The 20,269-nt window shown below is 35.0% G+C and overlaps 2 protein-coding genes across 2 annotated transcripts; both read left to right on the top strand.

The window, feature by feature from the left end:
* The first annotated feature begins 7,788 nt into the window (after positions 1-7,788).
* On the top strand, positions 7,789-12,981 carry LOC113294785. The gene is made up of 5 exons (XM_026543164.1): positions 7,789-7,860; positions 9,121-9,213; positions 11,177-11,743; positions 12,111-12,821; positions 12,880-12,981. Exons 1-5 carry the CDS (start codon positions 7,789-7,791, stop codon positions 12,979-12,981), a joined length of 1,545 nt encoding a protein of 514 aa, XP_026398949.1.
* Positions 12,982-14,178: 1,197 nt separating this feature from the next.
* On the top strand, positions 14,179-19,874 carry LOC113297677 (CDPK-related kinase 3-like). Its single transcript, XM_026546235.1, has 11 exons — positions 14,179-15,064; positions 15,892-16,022; positions 16,525-16,566; positions 16,690-16,798; positions 16,925-17,003; positions 17,627-17,923; positions 18,031-18,140; positions 18,344-18,451; positions 18,569-18,631; positions 18,888-19,055; positions 19,140-19,874. The coding sequence occupies exons 1-11, from the start codon at positions 14,531-14,533 to the stop codon at positions 19,275-19,277; spliced, it is 1,779 nt and encodes a 592-aa protein (XP_026402020.1). The 5' UTR covers positions 14,179-14,530; the 3' UTR covers positions 19,278-19,874.
* Positions 19,875-20,269: the final 395 nt, after the last annotated feature.

Below are 20,269 nucleotides of genomic sequence, written 5' to 3'. Positions count from 1 at the left end.
AAGATTTGAAGACGAAGAAGTTTCTGATTTGGGTTCATAATCTTTGGTGTGCACAAAACTTGATCGGCTGGGATCCAACTATAATCAGTTTATCTTTGATAGATTTGATTTATTAGTTGCGTAGATCGGCATCAATATTTAGCATCTTGATAGATCCTATTATTGATTGAATAATCTAACCTCTGCTACTTTGGTAGTTGTTGGATAGATTGATCTAAACCCGACAAAGGAGTTTATTGGATTAAGCAGAAGAGCCTTTGTCTAACTCATATCACTGAGATTGAATAGAGTTGTTACCGAACAGATTTGTTGTTCCTTTACTATTTGGAATACGAACCAAAGGAATTGTTCCAGTGCGTGCACTTATTGAATGTCAGAAGCGCAGGGATAATGAAGAAACTAGGTGAACTATAGGTTTAGTTGCTTGGTCTCAACTATACGAAGTTGGTGTGATTTTGTGTAGCGGCTTAATTCTGAGAGAATTCAATTCTGGACTAGGTCCCAGGGTTTTTCTACATTTGCGGTTTCCTCATTAACAAAATCTTGCTGTGTCATTTACTTTTGTTTTCCGCAATTATAATTGTTGTTATTATAATTTAAATTAAATTACACAAACGTTAACTCCGTATTACTTGATAGTGATCCTATAATGTTTGGTTAATTCTGAACCTATTAACAAGTAATCACACTTTGATTGTTGTATTGTCTCGATCTCGTATCCATAGACGATCACACAAAGTGTGAATATTGATTTTTTGTATTGTCTCGACTCAGTCCATATACAATCACTTTCGGTAAGAGGACTTATAGGTAGAAAAGTTTAAGATTGTGGTATATTTGGGTACCCTCGTCTTTTTAGTACGAACTAGACATATTATCAACACAAGTAGCTCCAATGAAACGGGTTCTCATGTTGTTGATACTGGTTTAAGATATCAGAAAAATCTCCTTTATGGTCATATGAAAAATAATATAGAAAGCTTTGTTAGCCCTGATTATCATCATTACTATGATTATATCATTGGTACTACTCACAAATATCAACCAGAAATAGTGCATGAGGATCTCTCTGCACACCTTGCAACTTGGTAACTTGCTTGGCACTACCCCATTTGTATATATCTTGAGATGGGGCAAGAAATTGTTTGATTTGTGTATATGTGGGTTGATATGTTATTCTGTCCTCCTAGGATATTTGAATAAGCTTTCTATTGCACCTTCTTTTCACACAATTGTGTGTTTTTCACGAGTTGCACAACCTTGACGTGTGAACATCAAAGGAAGTCCTACATTCCCTTTTTTGGTCGCGGTTCAGAAATGGGTCCAAGCCCATTAGTGGGTATATAAAGAAGGAGTACGCATACCTTCTTCCTCATCCCATCTTGTCCGCGTACTGAACGTTCTAGGGTTCATGTATTTCCTCCATTAAAACATCTTTGGAGAAAAATAAGAAAAAGGGGTGTTCAAGGTTCATTCCAAGTAAGTGGTTTTTCCCCTTTTCTTTCCAATTTCTAGATCTCATAATGAATTTCAAGGTTTCAAAAGTAGTTTCAAAAAACTTGAGCTTTTCATCTTCTAGCATGAATTTTCCTATAGACCAAAATTCTCTTAGGATTAGATTTGTCAATGATTCTTGTGCTAGAGTTTTTGAAAAGATTTCATCTAATGTATTTATCCTAGAAAAGAAATTGGATTTCATTAGTGGACATAAAGAGGATTTAATTTGCTTTGAAAAATTCAATCTTGGAAATATTTTTGATAGTCTTGGTGAAGGTTTTGAAACACTTACAAGAATCTTCTATGCTAACATCTATGATGTTAATCATGACGACAGGGAATTCAAGACCATGGTTAATATACAAAAGATTCATGTAACAAGAGAGTTGATTTCAAGAATTATTAATATTCCCTTGGGAAGTTTTCGCCTTCCAAGACCTAGTCATGAAAGACCTTCTTATGAAACCATATCTCTTGGTTTCTGTGGTAAGAGTGTTGTTTGGAATGAAGGAAAGTTTCCTACTAATAATCTAAATCTTTCCTTGATGTCCTTTTGGTAAACTTGGTATATCAAACCTTTGTCTCTCCACGATTGAGAATTCTCGTTGGAGCTGTGAGTTTGCGGATTTGGTCTATTTTCTTGTTTTGGGAACTCAAGGTCTCGACATTTGCGGGTTCATCATATATAAAATGATGTCGATGACGTCTTCCAACAAGAAGCTAGGATATCCTTGCTTGATTGAGCGAATTTGTCGCACTCTCTCTATAGATCTGATTGGGAACTCTATTGGAACTCCCAAGCTAGTCTGCCCTTGTACATTCAAACGTATGAAGGAAAACGCTTGCAAGAGACAAAAAAGCGACACACTTGATGACACATGTGATTCCACTTCCATGAATCTTCTTCATAAATTCTCAAGAGTATTGATAATATTAGTGCCAAGGTAAAGTGCGTCCAAGAACAATTACTTGTGATTGCTACTAAGTTTCCGTAAATCAAGGATGACATGGATAAGATTCAAGCCACTCTTATGGTCTCAGATGATGAAGATGATGACTAGACTTTGGTGCTTTATCGTTTGGTTTTAAAGTTGTTTTTTTATTTTGTCTAGAAAACTTCTTATGAGAATTTTATTCTTGTGTTTTTTAAGAAGGATAACTAGGGTTTGGAATAGCCATTATTGTGAGTACACATAGCTATGTCCAACGTTTTCATCTTCACGTTATTAGATTTATTTATTTAAATTCTAAATTATTTGGAAGATGATTTTTGCAGTATTAATCTTTATGGTTTCATACATTGCAAATTGTTATGGGATATGTTGTTTACGTCCGTGAAGTCTGTGACTGTCCATACTTATTCAAAAGTTATCTCTATTATGTCGATATGAATGTATTGATAAAAGATAGAATGAACTTTTGAATACAAAAGTTAAAGCCTTTTATGTCATTTTTGATGGAAGAAAGGATAAAACTTTTGTTTACAAAGATTAAATCTATTACATGTCATTGTGCAAATAGTGATGAAAAATAGAATGAATCTTTGTGTATTCCGCAGTATTGGTCTTTCCCTGATCCATAATTTTTGTGCATATACTGTGTTGCTCCGTAAGTTCTCTTATGTTGAGCATGGCCAATTGAATTGATCATTTTTGCGGCTAATTCACTTGTGATTTTTGGATACAAATTCATGTTCTCATGTGATTTGATTATGTCCAAAGAAATCCTTCTTTTCTGGTAAAAGTAAGGTCGCTCTTGTTGTTCTTTCGGGAATGACATTTTATGGGGGAGAGTTCTTTTTGAACTTGTGCTTAATTGCCAAATCTTTGTGGGGAGTGCGGTTGTGGAATATTGTATGGGTTATCTTGTATCTTTATAAACTCCTTGATGAATGCATTTAGCCTTGGCTATATGATTGCATTTAAATAAGTTGGTATGTTATTATATTTTGGTCATGAAGTATCTCTATGAAAATTTCATGAGGATCCCACTAATTTTCGTACCTTTGCCAATTTATGTTGACAAAAAGCGGAAGAATTAATGTGTAGTTTCATACTACAAATACATATGGTTTACGGATCATTATGTAAGGGGGAGTGGTTTTCATGTCGAGATGAGGTATTGATTAAGGGGGAGTGATACATATCACCATAGTATTGTTGTCAAAGTTGTGATACAATTGAACTTTGATGTTGTGTAATGATCCTATGTCACTGTATAACAATGATTGAGAGCATTTGTTTTCTCATTGTTATCATTACGGATCTTGAACAACTATGATGCTGAGTTGAACACGTTTAGGATTATGGAGTACTTGGAAGTGAGGAAGATTTCAAGTCGTGTTGAAGATGCCAAGGAGGTCTTATTTATTTTGTAATCCATATGTAATGATAGTTTTGTCACTAAAATTGACAAAGGGGGAGATTGTTAGAGCACTGCTCGGTCGAACTCGCATGTGTTGCTATCTCAAGCATGTTTGTCAATGTTAGTGATCAAAACTATAAGTCTTGATTTCTAGTCTACTTATATATGTCTCGGACTAGGACATAGATTGTGTAGTTGAGCCTTAGACTTCATGGCGTTCATCATTTGAAGACGAAGAACTACTAAGGAGAGCTTGTGGAACTTCATCGACAAAAGGTATGTGGAGACTGAAACTCATCTATCACTTGGAAAGTCTATTTCTACTCTATCTCCTATATTGAGACATAAGTCGTGTTATGATATAGTTTCTATTATACACATTTGAGATTTCGAGCTGAGTGTAACTCGCTTACATATTTCTCGGAGTATGTGTTGTCAAGCTTTCGCTTCAACCAAGTTCATCTTATATTTTTGACGCAAGTCAAAAGATGATCATGTGAATATTGTCGAGCAACATCTTACATGGTTTGCATGATACAATCATTTGATGTAAACTTGGAATGTTTCGTTATGATTATTTCAATAACTTGAAAATTGCTTTGATGTTAATAATGTGTGAAAACGGATATTGTCATCCTCTAAGAAAGTTTGAATGATTGAAATAAGAGTTTAGAACACTTAACCATTATTGGATATGTCATGTTGTGTACTCTTGCACATATGTAATCCATGTCCGGGAACCATAGTATGCGTACCCGTACGCGTACCTGTTGGCTTGAGAAATCCGGGAACCTAAGTATGCGCATCCATTCGCGTGCTGGCGTAAGGTTCATGTCCAAATATTTCTGCTGGAATTGGAAGTTCGCGTACCTGTTTGCGTACTGGCGTAAACCAATTTTGGTCCGGGTATTTCAAGTATGCGTACCCGTTTGCATACTTGAAAGTTAAACTTCTAAAATCGTTTATGTTTATGAACTTAAACATTTATAAATTAAGGAATGCAATCTTTGCAAACCGTGGCAATAATGTTCATGATTTGGTTCGAGTGAATCAAACCAATTTTGCTTCAATTGTGTTCTTGTATAATCCTATGAGAATATAACAATTGAAAAACTCTTTAACTAGTTTCATTTGAGTCATTTGAACTAGTTATGGTTAAGATGAACAAGGTTGATATGAGAGTATTCATATGGCTAACCTCGGTTAATTATTATTGAACCAACATGATGTACACTTTTAGGTACAGTTACATAAACCTAAATGAGGGTACATTTGATTGTGTGTAACAAGCTAAGTTCAATCTAACGGTTGAAAGATATTAGCTTGGTTGAATCAGGTTTTTCATCTAACAGTGAATATTGAATGCTTTGTTACCAAGGTAACTTAGATTGCAAACCCTGATTTGAAAACTATATAAAGGATAACTCTATCAACTGGGAAACCTAATCCCCACACTTCTATGTGTTACTAGTTGCATAACCAGAGTCGATTCTCCTTTAACCTTAGGTTTCTCTCGAGACCCTATAGGTTAACGACTTGAAGACTTCATTGGGATTGTGAATCCATACCCAACTATTTTCTCTGTAGTTGCGTGATCTGATCTTGCATCTTCTATCGTGTTGATTACAATTGGAATAATTGTCTCGAGATTAATATCTCTGATAGGCAAGATAAAAGTAATCACAAACATCTTTGTATCATCGTTTGTGATTCCACAATATTTTGTTTCGCTAGTCGATTAAGATTATTGTGAGGTGATTGATAATACTAGGTTGTTCTTCGGGAATATAAGACCGGTTTATCAATTGATTCCTGTTCACCTTGATTTATCAAAAGATGGAACAAAACTCATAGGTATTTTTGTGGGAGACAGATTTATCTATACCAATAGACTTTTCTGTGTGAGACAGAATCGTTTATCAAGTCTCCGACTTTGGGTCGTAGCAACTCTTGGTTGTGGGTGAGATCAGCTAAGGGAATCAAGTGCGTAGTATCCTGCTGGGATCAGAGACGTAAGGAACGCAACTGTACCTTGAATCAATGTGAGATTGATTAGGGTTCAACTACAGTCTAGTCCGAAGTTCATTGGTAGTAGGCTAGTGTCTGTGGTGGCTTAATACAGTGTGGTGTTCAAAACTGGACTAGGTCCCGGGGATTTTCTGTATTTGCGGTTTCCTCGTTAACAAAATTCTGGTGTCTGTGTTATTTCTTTTTTGCATTATATTTTGTTATATAATTGAAATATCATAGGTTGTGCGTTAAGATCAATCAATTAGATAATCCAATCTTTGGTTGTTGATTTAAATTGATTGACACTTGAACATTGGTCTTTGGTACCGTTCAAGTTGTTTCACATAGTAATCAGTCTCGCGGATTCTATCTGTTTGATTTGCTGATTACATTGTGAAACAGAGATATAAACTTTCATATATACTTTTATCTAGAGTGAGTCTGACTGTCTAGTTGATTCTCTAGAAAGTATATTGGAGTAAGTCCTCTCAGATTGGCAAACGAATTGTTGGGTGTGGTTGTTGTACCCCCGCATTTTCAGATATGTTTAGTGATGAAAGATGAAACCTCTAACCATATCTTTTTTTAGTGGTTACAATCTCAATTTAGTTTTCTTTCATTAGTATAACTTAGTTTAATTTTAAATATACCCCCTCACTTACGAAAGAAGTTGATAACAAATAGCAATTCCTCGCTCTAGGTGGGAACAATCCCTTGCTTACTACTATAATTGTTACTTTAGGAAGTATAAGAAATATTTTGGTTGGTTGACAATCCACCATGAACGAAGTTGAAATGACAAGGGTGCCGAGTACACCACAATATTTTCGATATCAATCTACCCAAACATGTCTTGCAATACCTTATCGAAACAATAACGATGAAAAGATAATTTCAACGCGATGTGCTTTGTAATAGTAGAGTTTGAAATGAACCAACTATGGGATCGTTAACAAGTTGATTAATGCAAAAGTGTATTTAGTGAAAAAGTGGGGGTACAACAACCACACCAATAATTCGTTCGGAATCTGTATGGACTAAACTCCAATATAATTCCGAGAGAACCAACTAAACCTAGAGGATACAATATTAATTCACAATTTAATAGAGTTGCTCACATCATAGATAACAATGGTACGTGGAATAATAATCTTATTGAACATCTGTTTGATAATAATACAGTAAAAGAAATAAAATCCATAGAACATTTTTCTAGCACTGATGATAAAGATAATATAAAATGGTTAGGAACTCAAAATGGCTGTGTTTCTGTAAAATCAGCATATAACTATTTGCCAATAAAAACAACAGTCAGGAAAAAGTTGATTGGAAATCAATCTGGTATCTTAATGTTATGCCTAGATTTAAAATTTTCCTTTGGAAAACTCTCAGTGATTGTTTTCCAGTTAGAGAAATCCTAGGTAGACATATACCAATCGATACTATCTGTCCTCTCTGTGATAATTCTACATATGAAAGTATAAATCACTTGTTCACGTAATGCATTTTTCTGAAGCCATTTGGAGAGGCTTATCTCTCTCACCACAGTTTTTTATAAAGTTGCTAACATGAGTTATAAGGATTGGTGTGTTCAATGGCTAGAAGATAAAGAAAATAGAGATCTCTTTGCTCTTGTTCTCTGGCCTGTCTGGAAATATAGATGCAGAGTTGTATTTGATAAAATTAAACCATGCCCTGAGAAACTGATAACTCTGATTAAAAAAGATATGCTTGACCATACCAGTAAAAATTCTTATGAAATCAAGAAGAAGGAAAAAACAAAGTGCAATGTGTACCACCCAAACTGCAAAATGAAGCAGAAAGAAAACAAGAGTAGTTGCACCTACATCTTATTTGATGCTGCTTTCCAAAAGAAATCAGGAAAATTTGCCTATGGTATTATTTTTATGGACAATAATGGTGATATTTGTGATTTTGCAGGTGGATCATGCAGATGCTGCAATTCCAACTAAGCTGAGGCAAGAGCCTGTATAGAAGCTACCAGATGGGCAAGAGGAAAGGGTATATATAACTTAGTATTTCTCAATAATAATCAAAGCATCATCAATACCATGAAGAACAAGTTTTTTGCTTTAGACTGGAGAAGTAAAGATTACATACTGAAAGCTTGGGAAGACGAGAAATTTTTTGCTAATGCTTCCTACTACTATATAAATAGAAATTGTAATTTTCTTGCTGATAAACTAGCTAAAGTTTAAGGGTATTGTAATAGACTCGAGAAACATGGATGATTATAGTAGAGATACATGGGTAGCAAAACTCAGTGATTTCAACAATGTTCTCTCTTTTGCTTAGTTTAATAAAATTTTTCGTTTATAAAAAAAAAAACAGGAATAAACTCAAACAACCCAATCCATTGATGTTCGGAGATGTATTATATATGCGGGAGCTTTTGAAAACCAAATTAGACACAAAATCATCGCTTGTAGATGGATACTATACCCGTGCCTTCCCATGACCTGCTGAAATTACGATAAACACTCTTCGGTTGACTTCAACTGACTAGACCTTAATTTTCTACATCCAAGGAGTCGATCCGCTGCAAGATTCTAGTTCCTGGCCAGAGACACATATTGTTTTTGTCTATTCAAGGGTTCTTTCCTCATTCTTTATGTCTACCTCATTTTCCTCTTGAATTTTCTTTCAATAAGTTTTTTTTTTTTTTTTTCTTGAGATTTCTCCTTTCAAGTTCACCAGTATGGAATTTCTTTCAACATTATGTCTCTAGTTTAGTAGAAGTCTCCCATAAAATGAGTTATTTTTTGGTCATTGCTTTAATTTTAAACTTTTACTTTTAGTGTAAATTATAACTTTTTCTATGGTTGTCTCTTCCAGTATCCGGCATGTCTGTTAGCTTCCTTTTAGCCGGTGTTTAGTATAGGTTTCATTGATTTTTAGAACCCTAGATTTTTTTTTGTTAAGTTACCTCTTTTCTTGTCTGCCTGTACAATGATTTCTTAGTGTTCCTTTGTTTGATCCTCTTTTGTTGTTTTTGCTTTTTCTATTCATAATTAGCCTTCCAGCCTTTTTAGTAAGTCTTTATACTGTTAGTATTAGATTTTAGGTCTTCTTTTCATTTCAATTTTATTAGTTGTTTCATCTAATAGTATTTTTTTTCCTGTATTTGCTTGTCAGTAGTGTAATGCTAGTAATCCCTTCTAATATGTATAATGTCTGTGTAATGTTAGTGTGTAACTTACTCTATTTTTATGTCTCTTCTTTGAATAGGAAAATGAAGGATCCCGTGGACAACATGATATTGAAATCAATGCTGGCTATGTTAATCCGGCTTCTTCTTTAAGTAGAAAATCTCAAGGGATGGTGATTCCAATGGCTATGTTTTTCCAAAGATGCAACCTCAACACTCACCAAACGAATCCTCAATTATGGCAATGACCCAACATCCCCGATCAGTAGCAAGGCCCCCCATTCCTGGATACTCAGTCTTGACGCTTCTACCACTCGTGAGGTGACTAGAAGTGCACATGAGCCCTATCTTGATAGTTTTATCGCGAGCAGAGACGCTCATGCTCCCAATTTGTTTGCGGACTCTTACTAGTATTAGAAGACTTCTCATTGGGTACCCAAGGAGAAATTAAGCTTTCTAGTTTACTGAAGATTTATTTTTGTCTGGATTATTCTGAGACGCTTGATTATTATTTTTACTTTCAGACTTATTGTATTGTTCTTTTTCTTTTGTCAAGGTTTATCCCTGCACGTTTTTCTTGTCGAGATTTTAATGAGATAAAATATACATATCCAGTACCTGATCACTCTAGAAACCTCAGTGGTTTTTATCTTTTGGTTCGCTTGTTTAATCCTTTGGTTCGCTTGTTTTTTCCCTTTCTTCTTATAACTTTTAATTCTGCCTCATAACGTAGGTACCCACGTTCATTGTTCAGGTTATAAATCTTGCGTCTCTATTTTTCTAAATGAGTCTCTGACAACAAAGATCCATATTACGAGTACTTGTTTACCTATTTTTTGAAGTTTCAATGTTCATGATATCGTTTAGTTAAAAACCAATTTATTATGAAAAATGAGTTGCGGCTAATTTTCAAGAATGATCACAATTAAAGAATTTATATTCAGGAGTGAACAATATACTACAAAATTCACATCCAAGAATGAACACCGTTAGAAAATTCATTTTACGTGATGAACTCAACTTCACAAGTTTCTGTACCCTATTGAAATGGACTATCATTACGTATTCATTATACAATATAACTAATTTGTATTACCCCCTTTTATAATTGATAATAGGTGAAACCCCCTTTCTATTAATTTTTCCGTAACCACGCTGTTAGCTGTGCACGTGAAGCTCACATGCTTGTATGTTTGACATCCTAAATACCCTTTAAGAAAAATAAAAATAAAAATATATACCTTCCCTCTGTTCTAATCTGACAGTCTATAAAACAAAGACCTAGTCACTTAGACAAACCCTAAAACCGTCGTCTTCTTCTTTACCGACTGCTCCTCCAAGTCCTCCATCCCCGAATTCTCCACCACCTAATTCTCCTCCACCTTCCTCAGTGCATCACATGGTTTTTTTTTTAAAAATTGGAAATTCTTCTTGGTACACGGATTGTCAAATTAAAATTTTTATTTTTCTAATTGTAATCTATTGATTTTTTTTTTGTGTGTGTTCTTGGATTCCCCACTAATTGTAATGACCACTGTGGTTTTAAGCTCTTGCAACAAACCCATTACCACTTCTTCTTCTTTTTCTTTCTGAGATTTTACTAACAAAATTGAAAAACAGAAAAGAAATGAAACTCGAATTGGTCATGATTTCCATTGATAAATCTAATTTTAGAGAGACAGATCTAAGGTTTTTTGTGCTGTAATGAAATTGGATTATCTAGAGATACAGATCTAAGGTGTTTTTGCTCTAATGAAATTGGATTATCTTTTGAAACTAGTATTAAGACATTTCACTAATAAAGAAATGACAACATCAACTGGAAATAGAAATTTGACTGTGTTGTTAATGGCGTCGGTAGTTTCTGCGGTAACGGAGGTATCAAGGTTTTTTTTTTTTTAACCAAAAGATAATTTTAAGGTTTTAAATTTATTACGTCAAGTGCACGTGCACAGATAACAACAGGGTTACGGAAAAGTTGACGGAAAGGGGGTTTCACCTATTATCAATTATAAAAGGGGGTAATGCAAATTAACTATTTATTTTGAGGGGGAAACACAAAATCCCCCAAGTTTCTTTATTAGAAACTTTAGACCAATAAGTTTGGTAAGTAGCATTTACAAAGTCATATCTAAGGTACTTGCTCCCAGATTTAAGAAGATTATACCTAAACTGATTTCAGAAAATCAAGGAGCTTTTATAGCTGATAAACAAATCTTGGATGAAATTTTAACTGCTGGGGAATTGATTGATTCAAGATTTAAATCAAAACAACCAGGGGTACTGTGCAAACTAGATATTCAGAAAGCTTTTGATAATGTAAGTTGGCATATAATGAGTAATGTGCTTAAAAGTTCTGGCTTTGGAGATAAATGGATAAGCTGGATGCAATGGTGTGTTTCCTCTGCTCAACAGTCAATACTGGTGAATGGAAGTTCAACTACAAGATTCAAGCCACAAAAAGGGATTAGACAGGGAGATCTTCTCTCCCCTTTTTTATTCATATTAATACCTGAAATTTTCACAAAATTGATGAAGAATGCAGTTCAACTAAACATGATCTCTGGTTTTTCAATTAACTCAGTGCAAGTCTCACACTTACAATATGCAGATGATACATTAGTTTTTCTCAATGGTTATGAAGAGGAATCTGAAAATTTGGTGATTATATTGCAAATTTTTGAAGCCATAACTGGTTTGAAGGTAAATTTCAACAAGAGCTCGGTAATAAGCATATGTGCAGATGAAAAATTGAAGCTATTGCTAGAATTCTTAATTGCAAGATTGAACAACTTCCTCTGAAATATCTTGGAATCGCAGTAAGAGCTCAAAGCAGAAATGCGGGGATCTGGGATACAGTGATTGAAAAAATACAAAAAAAATTAGCACCATGGAGAAGAAATTTTTTTACAAAGGCAGGAAGACTTTTGTTGATCAGAACAACTCTCTCAAGTCTACCCATATATTATATGTCAATTTTTCAGATGCATGTGAAGGTAGAGCAAAAGATCAACCAAATTATGAGAAGATTTATGTGGGGTCAACAACTGAAAGGAAGAGAATTAACTAGGTAGCATGGGAGAAAGCTTGCAAACCCAAAAGTCTTGGAGGTTTAGGCATTAAAAACTTAAAACTCACAAATAAAGCTTTATTAGCAAAATGGTCATGGAGATTCTCCAAAGAGAAGAAGCAATTATGGAGAAGAATAATACATGAGAAGATGCAAACTCAAGAGAATGCAATATGGGTGAAGGATTCAAATAAACCACAAGGAAAGAGAATGTGGAAGAATATACAAAAACAAAAACAGGTGGTGGAACAGATTACAACAACTCACTTAAACAAAGGAGATTCAGTTAGTTTTTGGTGGGATGCTTGGGCTGGTACACAATCCCTGAAGATTCAATTTCCAAACATTTATAAGATTGCAACAAGCAAAAATGCAACAATAAAAGAGATGATATCCAACAATGCTTGGAATTTGAAACTCAGAAGAAATTTAACACAACGGGAGATTCCAGAAATGATGGCTTTGTTTGCAACTTTAGGTACACCTCCTTATCTGAATGAAGAAGAAGAAGAAGACGAATTAGTTTGCACAACAACTGGAGGTTTCAATGTACAACTCTGCTACAAATGGTTGATTGAACAACTTCCGGTAACCCCAGCTACTCATTCTCCAGTATCATACTCATGCATTTGGATACAAGGAGTTCCTACAAAAGTTCAGTTCTTTATTTGGACTGCAGCTCAAAATTCGATTGCTACAACAGATAATCTGGTAAGAAGAGGATGTCAAATTCAGAATACAACATGTTCTCTATGCAATATGTATCCAGAAACGGTGGATCATCTCTTACTACATTGTACTTATGCGCAAACAATTTGGAATTATTTCGTTGGAGGATTCAATATTAGATGGGTCCAAGCGGGTTCTTTGACAATACAATTACAAGCTTGGAAATATAGAAGAAGCAGGAATAGAGGACGCCAAAATACGACCAATGCTTCTCTCTGCAATTTGGTGGGCATTTTGGAATGGGAGGAATAAAAGAGTTATGGCACAAAAAAGACCAAAAACAGAGAGAGAAACTATCCAACTTATTTAAGTTCATATTCTTTAGATAGTTGATTACACATTGGAAGGTGATAATAGACGGTACATAAGTTGTAATACTCAAAAATTGGGGCTTAGGCCTTATTCCATTTTTCTTTTTCAATACATAAACCTTTTAAGTTAAAAAATAAAATAAAATTAGAAGTTTCTTATTACTCGGCCTGTCTGTACCCGCCTGACCCCGCATGTACCCGAAATAGCCCAAAGCCTGTTATGGTTCGTCATGGGCCACCCGGCCTGACATGGGTTAATTTATTGGGGGGTCTCGGGTTTTGCTATTAATTATGATGCCCGCCTGATACCCGGCCTGGTGCCCGGCCTGAAAGCCTTCTATGTGCCATTAATCATTTAATATCCTCTTAAAAAGACTTAGAAGTTACCATTTTATAATTGTCAATTTTCTGTCAAGAAAAATAAAATATATAGTTGTTTTTACTTATAATTAGCCTTTTAAAAACATTAATGGTAATAAATTTTTTTATTAGAAAGTTTATTGGACTCTAATTAATTATTTATTATAGGCTAAAATTAAAAGTTTGTCATTGTAATTTAAATATAAAATAATACTATCATTTACGGTATGCAATGTTAGAAAGCAAAGGATATTGTATTAAAAATAAATACATTTAATACCATTCATTTGAAAATTTAAATTTAAAATAAAAGAAAAAAATTTCAAAATAGTGGTCTGTCCAGCCCGATCTGGCCTGCCCGTATAAAAACGGGCTTTAGACGGTCTTTGGGTAGCAAATTATCTACTTTTACCCGGCCTGCCCGGCCTGAATTTGTTTACGGACTCACAAATGCTAAGCCTGGCCGGCCTGTCTTAGTTTTTGGGCCGGGCGGCCTGGCCTGCCCGAATTTACACCCACGAGTAAAAATATGGTGTAAGAAAATGAAAAGTGGGTCCAAGCCGTAAATTCCGCCTACAACATAGCAGATTCTTCTCTCCTAAATTTCTTACTACATCACTATTTTGTATTTGTTTGTTTTTACACACGATCCTCTATTTCTCTCTCAAAAAAGGAAAAAACCTTCTCTTTTGTTTGTTTGCTTCTTCTTCTTCTTCCCTTCTCTCTCTTTCTTAACAAAACCTCACAGTGTCCTTCTCTCTCTCTAAAACTCCCTCTTTCTCTCTGACTCAAGTTTCGATTTATTCTCTTGATTTAACGTTTTCTCACTCATCATAATCATAATCATAATCATCATCAATAATCTTCTCTCGATCGCAATCTCAGTAAAGAAAAAAAATCTACAGTCAAAATCAAAGTCTTTGATCTTGACTGTTTCGATGTTTTTTAAATTTTGACTCGGATTCGATCTCCTTTTAAAAATAAAAAATCACAGAATCAAAAATTTAATTCTTTTTCTTAATGGGACAGTGTTATGCAAAAAATGTTACAGTAGTTGGCGAAAATGAAGAAGTAATCGAAAATAATGGCGGAGGAAGTTATAATCAAAATCAAACAAGTAATAATGGGGTAAGAAATACCCCAAATCGGTCTTCATCAACGAGTCCATGGCCAAGTCCATATCCAACTGGAACAAATAACAGTCCATTACCAGGTGGGGTAACACCTTCACCAGCAAGATCAGGAAAATCAACCCCAAGGAGATTTTTTGGTAAGTTCCCACCACCATCCCCAGCTAAACATATTAGGGCAGCCTTAAGGAAGAGAACAAGTAAACCTAAAGAAGGTCCGATTCCTGAAGAAGGATCAGAAGGAGGTGGTGGAGGAGAAAGACAATTAGATAAAAGTTTTGGTTATAGAAAAGATTTTATGAGTAAGTATGAGTTAGGGAAAGAAGTTGGAAGAGGTCATTTTGGGCATACTTGTTCTGCTAAAGCTAAGAAAGGTGAACTTAAAGGTCATGAAGTTGCTGTCAAGATTATTTCTAAAGCTAAGGTGAAAAATTTCTTTTGCATTTTCATAATTTCACTTTGATTATAATCTTAGTCTTAAAAGTAGAATTTTTAAGTTTTATTTGTTGAGGGTTTTGTTGATTTAATGTGGTTCTACTCAAAAGGGTTTTCTAAAGCGGGGTTTCCCTCTAAAAAGGAGTGATTTTTATTACTTGTTTAGGTTCTTTGAATGCCTGTAGGGTTATACAATGATCGAATTTGAAGGTGTATGTGGGTATCTTCGAATTTGGAAATTCAAAAAATGGCATTTTCCTTCCTCTTTAATATTATGTCTAGTTAGTTTATGCTGAATTGAAAACATCTTTTTATGATGAGTTCAATTCGTGTGGTGATATTCAACTCTCGGTCTTTAAGTGACGTGTTATAGACTGAACACAATTTCTAAAGTTGGATATAGGAAAATGAGGGGTTATGAAAGCCAGAACAACCAAACTACCGGTCTCATTTCGTAAGTCATTAATATGTTAACTATAAGTTAGATTTCATAGGTCACGGATTATTTTTATTTTTATTTTTTTTACCGATACGCTAGTTATTAGGTTGTGTTGTTAATAAATGATGTGGTAATGTGGATATGGTGGTAATCTATCATCACTTATATGCGGTTTTCACTTCCCTCAAGACCAATGTTATCAGCTACAATTGTTTCCCTATGCTACTTCGATTATGAGTCTTATGTTCGTGTAAGGTTAAAGACTTCAATTACTTTAATGCCAAAAAGAAAGGGAACATATATAAGTATTTCTAGTATGGAAGTAATATGTTAAAGCGAGTTATCTCGAGTAACTAAATGACCTTTGATTTTGGCAGATGACAACTGCGATATCTATTGAAGATGTTCGTCGGGAGGTGAAAATCTTGAAAGGATTAGCTGGTCATAGAAACATGGTCAAATTTTATGATGCTTGTGAGGATGCAAATAATGTCTACATTATCATGGAGTATGTTAATTCTTGTCTTCGTCTTGAATTAAGATTTTTACAAATCTATTTCAGGAAAAGATCTATGTTAATGATAATTTAAAAGCAAGTGCCACAAATCCATTGAGAAAAAGACCCTCAAAAACATCCCGCTCTGGTACTGGTTTTCTCTTTGATCATATATGAGCTGGTTTTATTTGATAATGTTATAGTGTTAATGGACTTTTCTAGTTGTTCAAGTTACTTTCTAGTTTCTACCTCTATCACAGGTTTGCTTTGGATTATGTTTTTGTAGAATACACATCTGATATATCTTGAAAGGTTAAATTTGATCAATGGTTCCACCACTAACTGGCTAGTGTTTTTATTTTTAGCATTGGCTTTAAGTGCTAACGTTCAAGTGTGTGTTCCTGAGATGCTAAACTGAATCTTGAAGTACAAGCTTCGTATCATATGTCCTCATTTGTTTAGTGCCGTACGGTCTTTTTTGCTGACATTGAAGTGTATATTCTTATCTTACCAGGTTGTGTGAAGGAGGAGAATTACTTGACAGAATTTTATCCAGGTAAATAAGAGTAAATATCGTTGTATGAATATATGCCATTTGTTAGAGTTGTTTTGGTCATTCCTGAGTTGAGCAGGAGTACTGGAACTTTATAGTCACAAATTTTTTAATTTCTTGCTGCAGAGGTGGTCGATATCCAGAGCATGATGCCAAAACTATTATTGTTCAAATTCTAGGTGTAGTTGCTTTTTGTCATTTGCAGGGTGTTGTGCACCGAGATTTAAAACCAGAGGTCTGTATCCAAGCTCAATATTTTATCTGTATGATTGTTTATTTAAATTATTTTTGTAGTTTCAACTTTCTGAGTATATATTAAGACTTTACCACCAAATTTACCTTTCTCTTGTCTGCTTAACAGAATTTTCTATTTACAACTAGAGATGAAGATTCTCCATTGAAGATCATTGATTTTGGTCTTTCTGACTTTATAAGACCAGGTAAGAATTGTTAAGTATCCTGTATATATTAGGACCACAGCAAGGGTATTTTGTTATATGTCATGCATATTTTAGCTAAATGATTATCTTACTTATTTTGGATTTGTTATTCCTGACTTTCTTTACAATTAGTATCTGATGTAGAAAATTGTTTGAATACCTCCCTCACAGGGGTTCAACATATTGGTAACCCTTAGCATGACTTATGAGGAGGGGTATTTCGTCATTCCTTCATATAAGTTTCTTTTGCTTATCAACAACCTTCGACTTCCTTTACTGGTGTCAGAAAGTTTACTAAGTCGCCCCACTTGGTATTTGTATCTGCCGTTTGGTGGAATCCGTAGCATCACACCTATGCATTTAACCTGATGCATATCTCTTTAAACAATTAGCTTATACACCGGAGAAAATATTTAATAAAGGGTTTCCATTTTAGGACTATAATAGTTATTACAAGATGTCTTTCAAATCCTGTTTTCGAACTTTGAAAGACTATAGCGTTTGGTCAAAATTGTTTCTTCTATAGTAGAATTTTGGGCTGTTTGCTGAAATCCTGTGGTATTAAAAATAATGATAAATATTAGATGTTCAAAGAAATTAACCTTTCAGCTCCTTTTGTACAGATGAAAGACTCAATGATATCGTGGGGAGTGCATACTATGTTGCACCGGAAGTCCTTCATAGATCCTACAGTCTCGAAGCAGATATTTGGAGTATTGGCGTCATAACATATATCTTGTTATGTGGAAGCAGACCTTTTTGGGCACGAACAGAGTCAGGAATTTTTCGCGCGGTGCTGAGAGCTGATCCTAATTTTGAAGATTTACCTTGGCCTGTGGTATCTCCAGAAGCCAAAGATTTTGTAAAAAGGTTTCTGAATAAGGACCACAGGAAAAGAATGACTGCAGCACAAGCTCTCAGTAAGCGTCTTACTCATTGATTTTATCTATTTGTTCAGTTTCATGTCTCGGCTTCAATAACTTGTCTTTTGAGTCTAAAATGGAAACTGAGAATTCTCAATTGGCAGCTCACCCATGGTTACGGGATGAACACCGCCCTGTGCCACTGGATATATTAATTTATAAGTTAGTCAAGTCGTACCTGCGTGCTACACCATTCAAACGTGCAGCCCTGAAGGTAATTTTCGCCATTTAATTGCATATATGTGAATGGCGTTAATTCTATAGATACTTTCTTTTTGGTATTTCTACTGGCATTCTAATTTTTCCTACACCAGAGACACATTTCATTTGTGAAGAATCTCAAGATATATTTGAAACCTCCGCCATTTTTTGCCACATTTTATTCTCGAAGGATCTTACTATTATACCTGTTTTCAGGCTCTATCAAGAGCTTTGACAGAGGATGAGCTTTTGTACCTTAGGGCTCAGTTTAAGCTGTTGGAACCTAATAGAGATGGGAAGGTTGGCCTTGAGAACTTCAAAATGGTAATTCCAGTTTTCTCCTGTTAAAATCAATAATTTGGATGGACTTACTTCAACACGGTGTGTCTTTTTTATATAATGTATCTTGTTCTTTAACTTGGTGTGCCAAACTTTTTTCAGGCCCTCGTGCGGTATTCAACTGATGCCATGAAGGAGTCTAGGGTGCCTGACATTTTAAGTGCAGTGAGTCTTCTCATGCTTTTGTACTGAAATTAGTTTTCTGATAAAGTATCATTTCATAGAGCAGAAATTACTCCACAATCAGCACACTTACTTTTTTAGAGTTCAATATAATGTATATTCATCCGCAATCTTGAAGTTGATCACATGGATAATCAACGAATGGCTGAACTTTGAACTATCTCATTGATAGTCTTTCAAAATGAGTAGAAGACAACATGATTTTACTTGCAATAATGCTTACAGTTAATAATTTCAGCTGGAAGCGCTCGCTTACAGAAAGATGGACTTTGAAGAATTTTGTGCTGCATCGATCAGCACATATCAACTAGAGGCTCTTGATGGGTGGGAACACATTGCAAGTACAGCTTTTGAATTTTTTGAACATGAAGGAAACAAAGTAATCTCGGTTGAGGAACTGGCGAGGGTAAACACATATTTTTGATAGACAGTTTGACCTCTCTATATAGTCTTCCTTCTCTGAACTGAGTATGCTATGTTTGTCATGCAGGAGATGAATCTCGGTCTTTCATCCCATACAATCCTTAATGATTGGATAAGACAAGCCGATGGGAAGCTAAGTTTCTTAGGATATACCAAATTTTTGCATGGTGTGACAATCCGTAGCTCAGTTACAAGACATCAATAGTTTGTACTGAAGGGCGGCTGTTAACAATTGTTTGAGTATCTATGACTTTGAAAAAAGGGATTATACCAATTTTTTTCCATTTTTATAGAGAAAATGTCCATCTGTATAGAATTGTTGTTTAGCTAGATCTGAGATCTTCTTCAGGGAGTGTCTCTCTTCAGGTCACATGTATGATTCATCTGTCTATGGTGTGCTGACGGGCGGGGCAGCCAAACTGGTTGATTATGAGCCATTCAAGTGAGTAATCAATGAAGCGGTATTTATGGCCTCAGCTGATGTTTCCTAAGAAGATAATGCTGAAGATTTGAAGTTCCCCTAGATCAGAACTTTAGGAACGGGAAGCGCTGTGGAGTGTGCTTTATCTCAGCTGATATGATAAAAAAGAATGCGAATTTCAGGTTGGAGCTGTTAATTCTAGGAGAAGCAAGTTCAGAAGACACTCTTGTGTAGTCATTTTGCATCTCTTGCTCGTGCTTAAAGTTGGTTACTACTGGCTACATATTAGTGTTGGATGGAGTGATAAAGATTAAAGACTATAGTAACAGTAAGCAAAATAATGGAACAGAAACTTCACTGGGCTTCATTTTTCTAGTCAAATTTAGTCCCATCCTTACTCCAAATGCCAGTCAAAATATTGGGTCCCGACCCTGCCTAACAAATCCCTGCAAACGTTTCATACACAAATGTGATTTTCAATTTCGAGGGGAGTCCCACTCAACCCTTAAAGAGCCATTGCTGTGGGAGAGGTGTGTTGTTTCTTCTGTAAGTCCTGCCGTTCTTCTTCTCACATAACCATGCGCTAGGGAAATTCTTTGATCCTTGGGGCAATATCAGTGTGGAATTCTTTAAAATCCACATATGGCATCCAAATATCATTATGTTTGTTCCTAATCGTGTATTGATATCTCCACAGATGAATGATATCTCGCGCTCATTCTTGTTTTGTTTTGGATGCCAATTATCATTTTCATACCTCACTATGATTGGGAATA

Source organism: Papaver somniferum, chromosome 7, assembly GCF_003573695.1.
Source record: "Papaver somniferum cultivar HN1 chromosome 7, ASM357369v1, whole genome shotgun sequence".
Taxonomy (NCBI): domain Eukaryota; kingdom Viridiplantae; phylum Streptophyta; class Magnoliopsida; order Ranunculales; family Papaveraceae; genus Papaver; species Papaver somniferum.
This window is presented reverse-complemented; position numbering and strand designations above follow the sequence as displayed.

Bases quoted from the DNA above. Each gene is read 5' to 3' on its own strand.
- LOC113294785 (XM_026543164.1), top strand. From the start codon at position 7,789: ATGGTGATATTTGTGATTTTGCAGGTGGATCATGCAGATGCTGCAATT. The intron at 11,744-12,110 runs GTAAATTTCAAC...AGAATTAACTAG, and splicing joins AAGCCATAACTGGTTTGAAG to GTAGCATGGGAGAAAGCTTG. The intron at 12,822-12,879 runs GTAAGAAGAGGA...ATATGTATCCAG, and splicing joins TTGCTACAACAGATAATCTG to AAACGGTGGATCATCTCTTA.
- LOC113297677 (XM_026546235.1), top strand. From the start codon at position 14,531: ATGGGACAGTGTTATGCAAAAAATGTTACAGTAGTTGGCGAAAATGAA. The intron at 15,065-15,891 runs GTGAAAAATTTC...TGATTTTGGCAG, and splicing joins AGATTATTTCTAAAGCTAAG to ATGACAACTGCGATATCTAT. The intron at 17,924-18,030 runs GTAAGCGTCTTA...CTCAATTGGCAG, and splicing joins GACTGCAGCACAAGCTCTCA to CTCACCCATGGTTACGGGAT.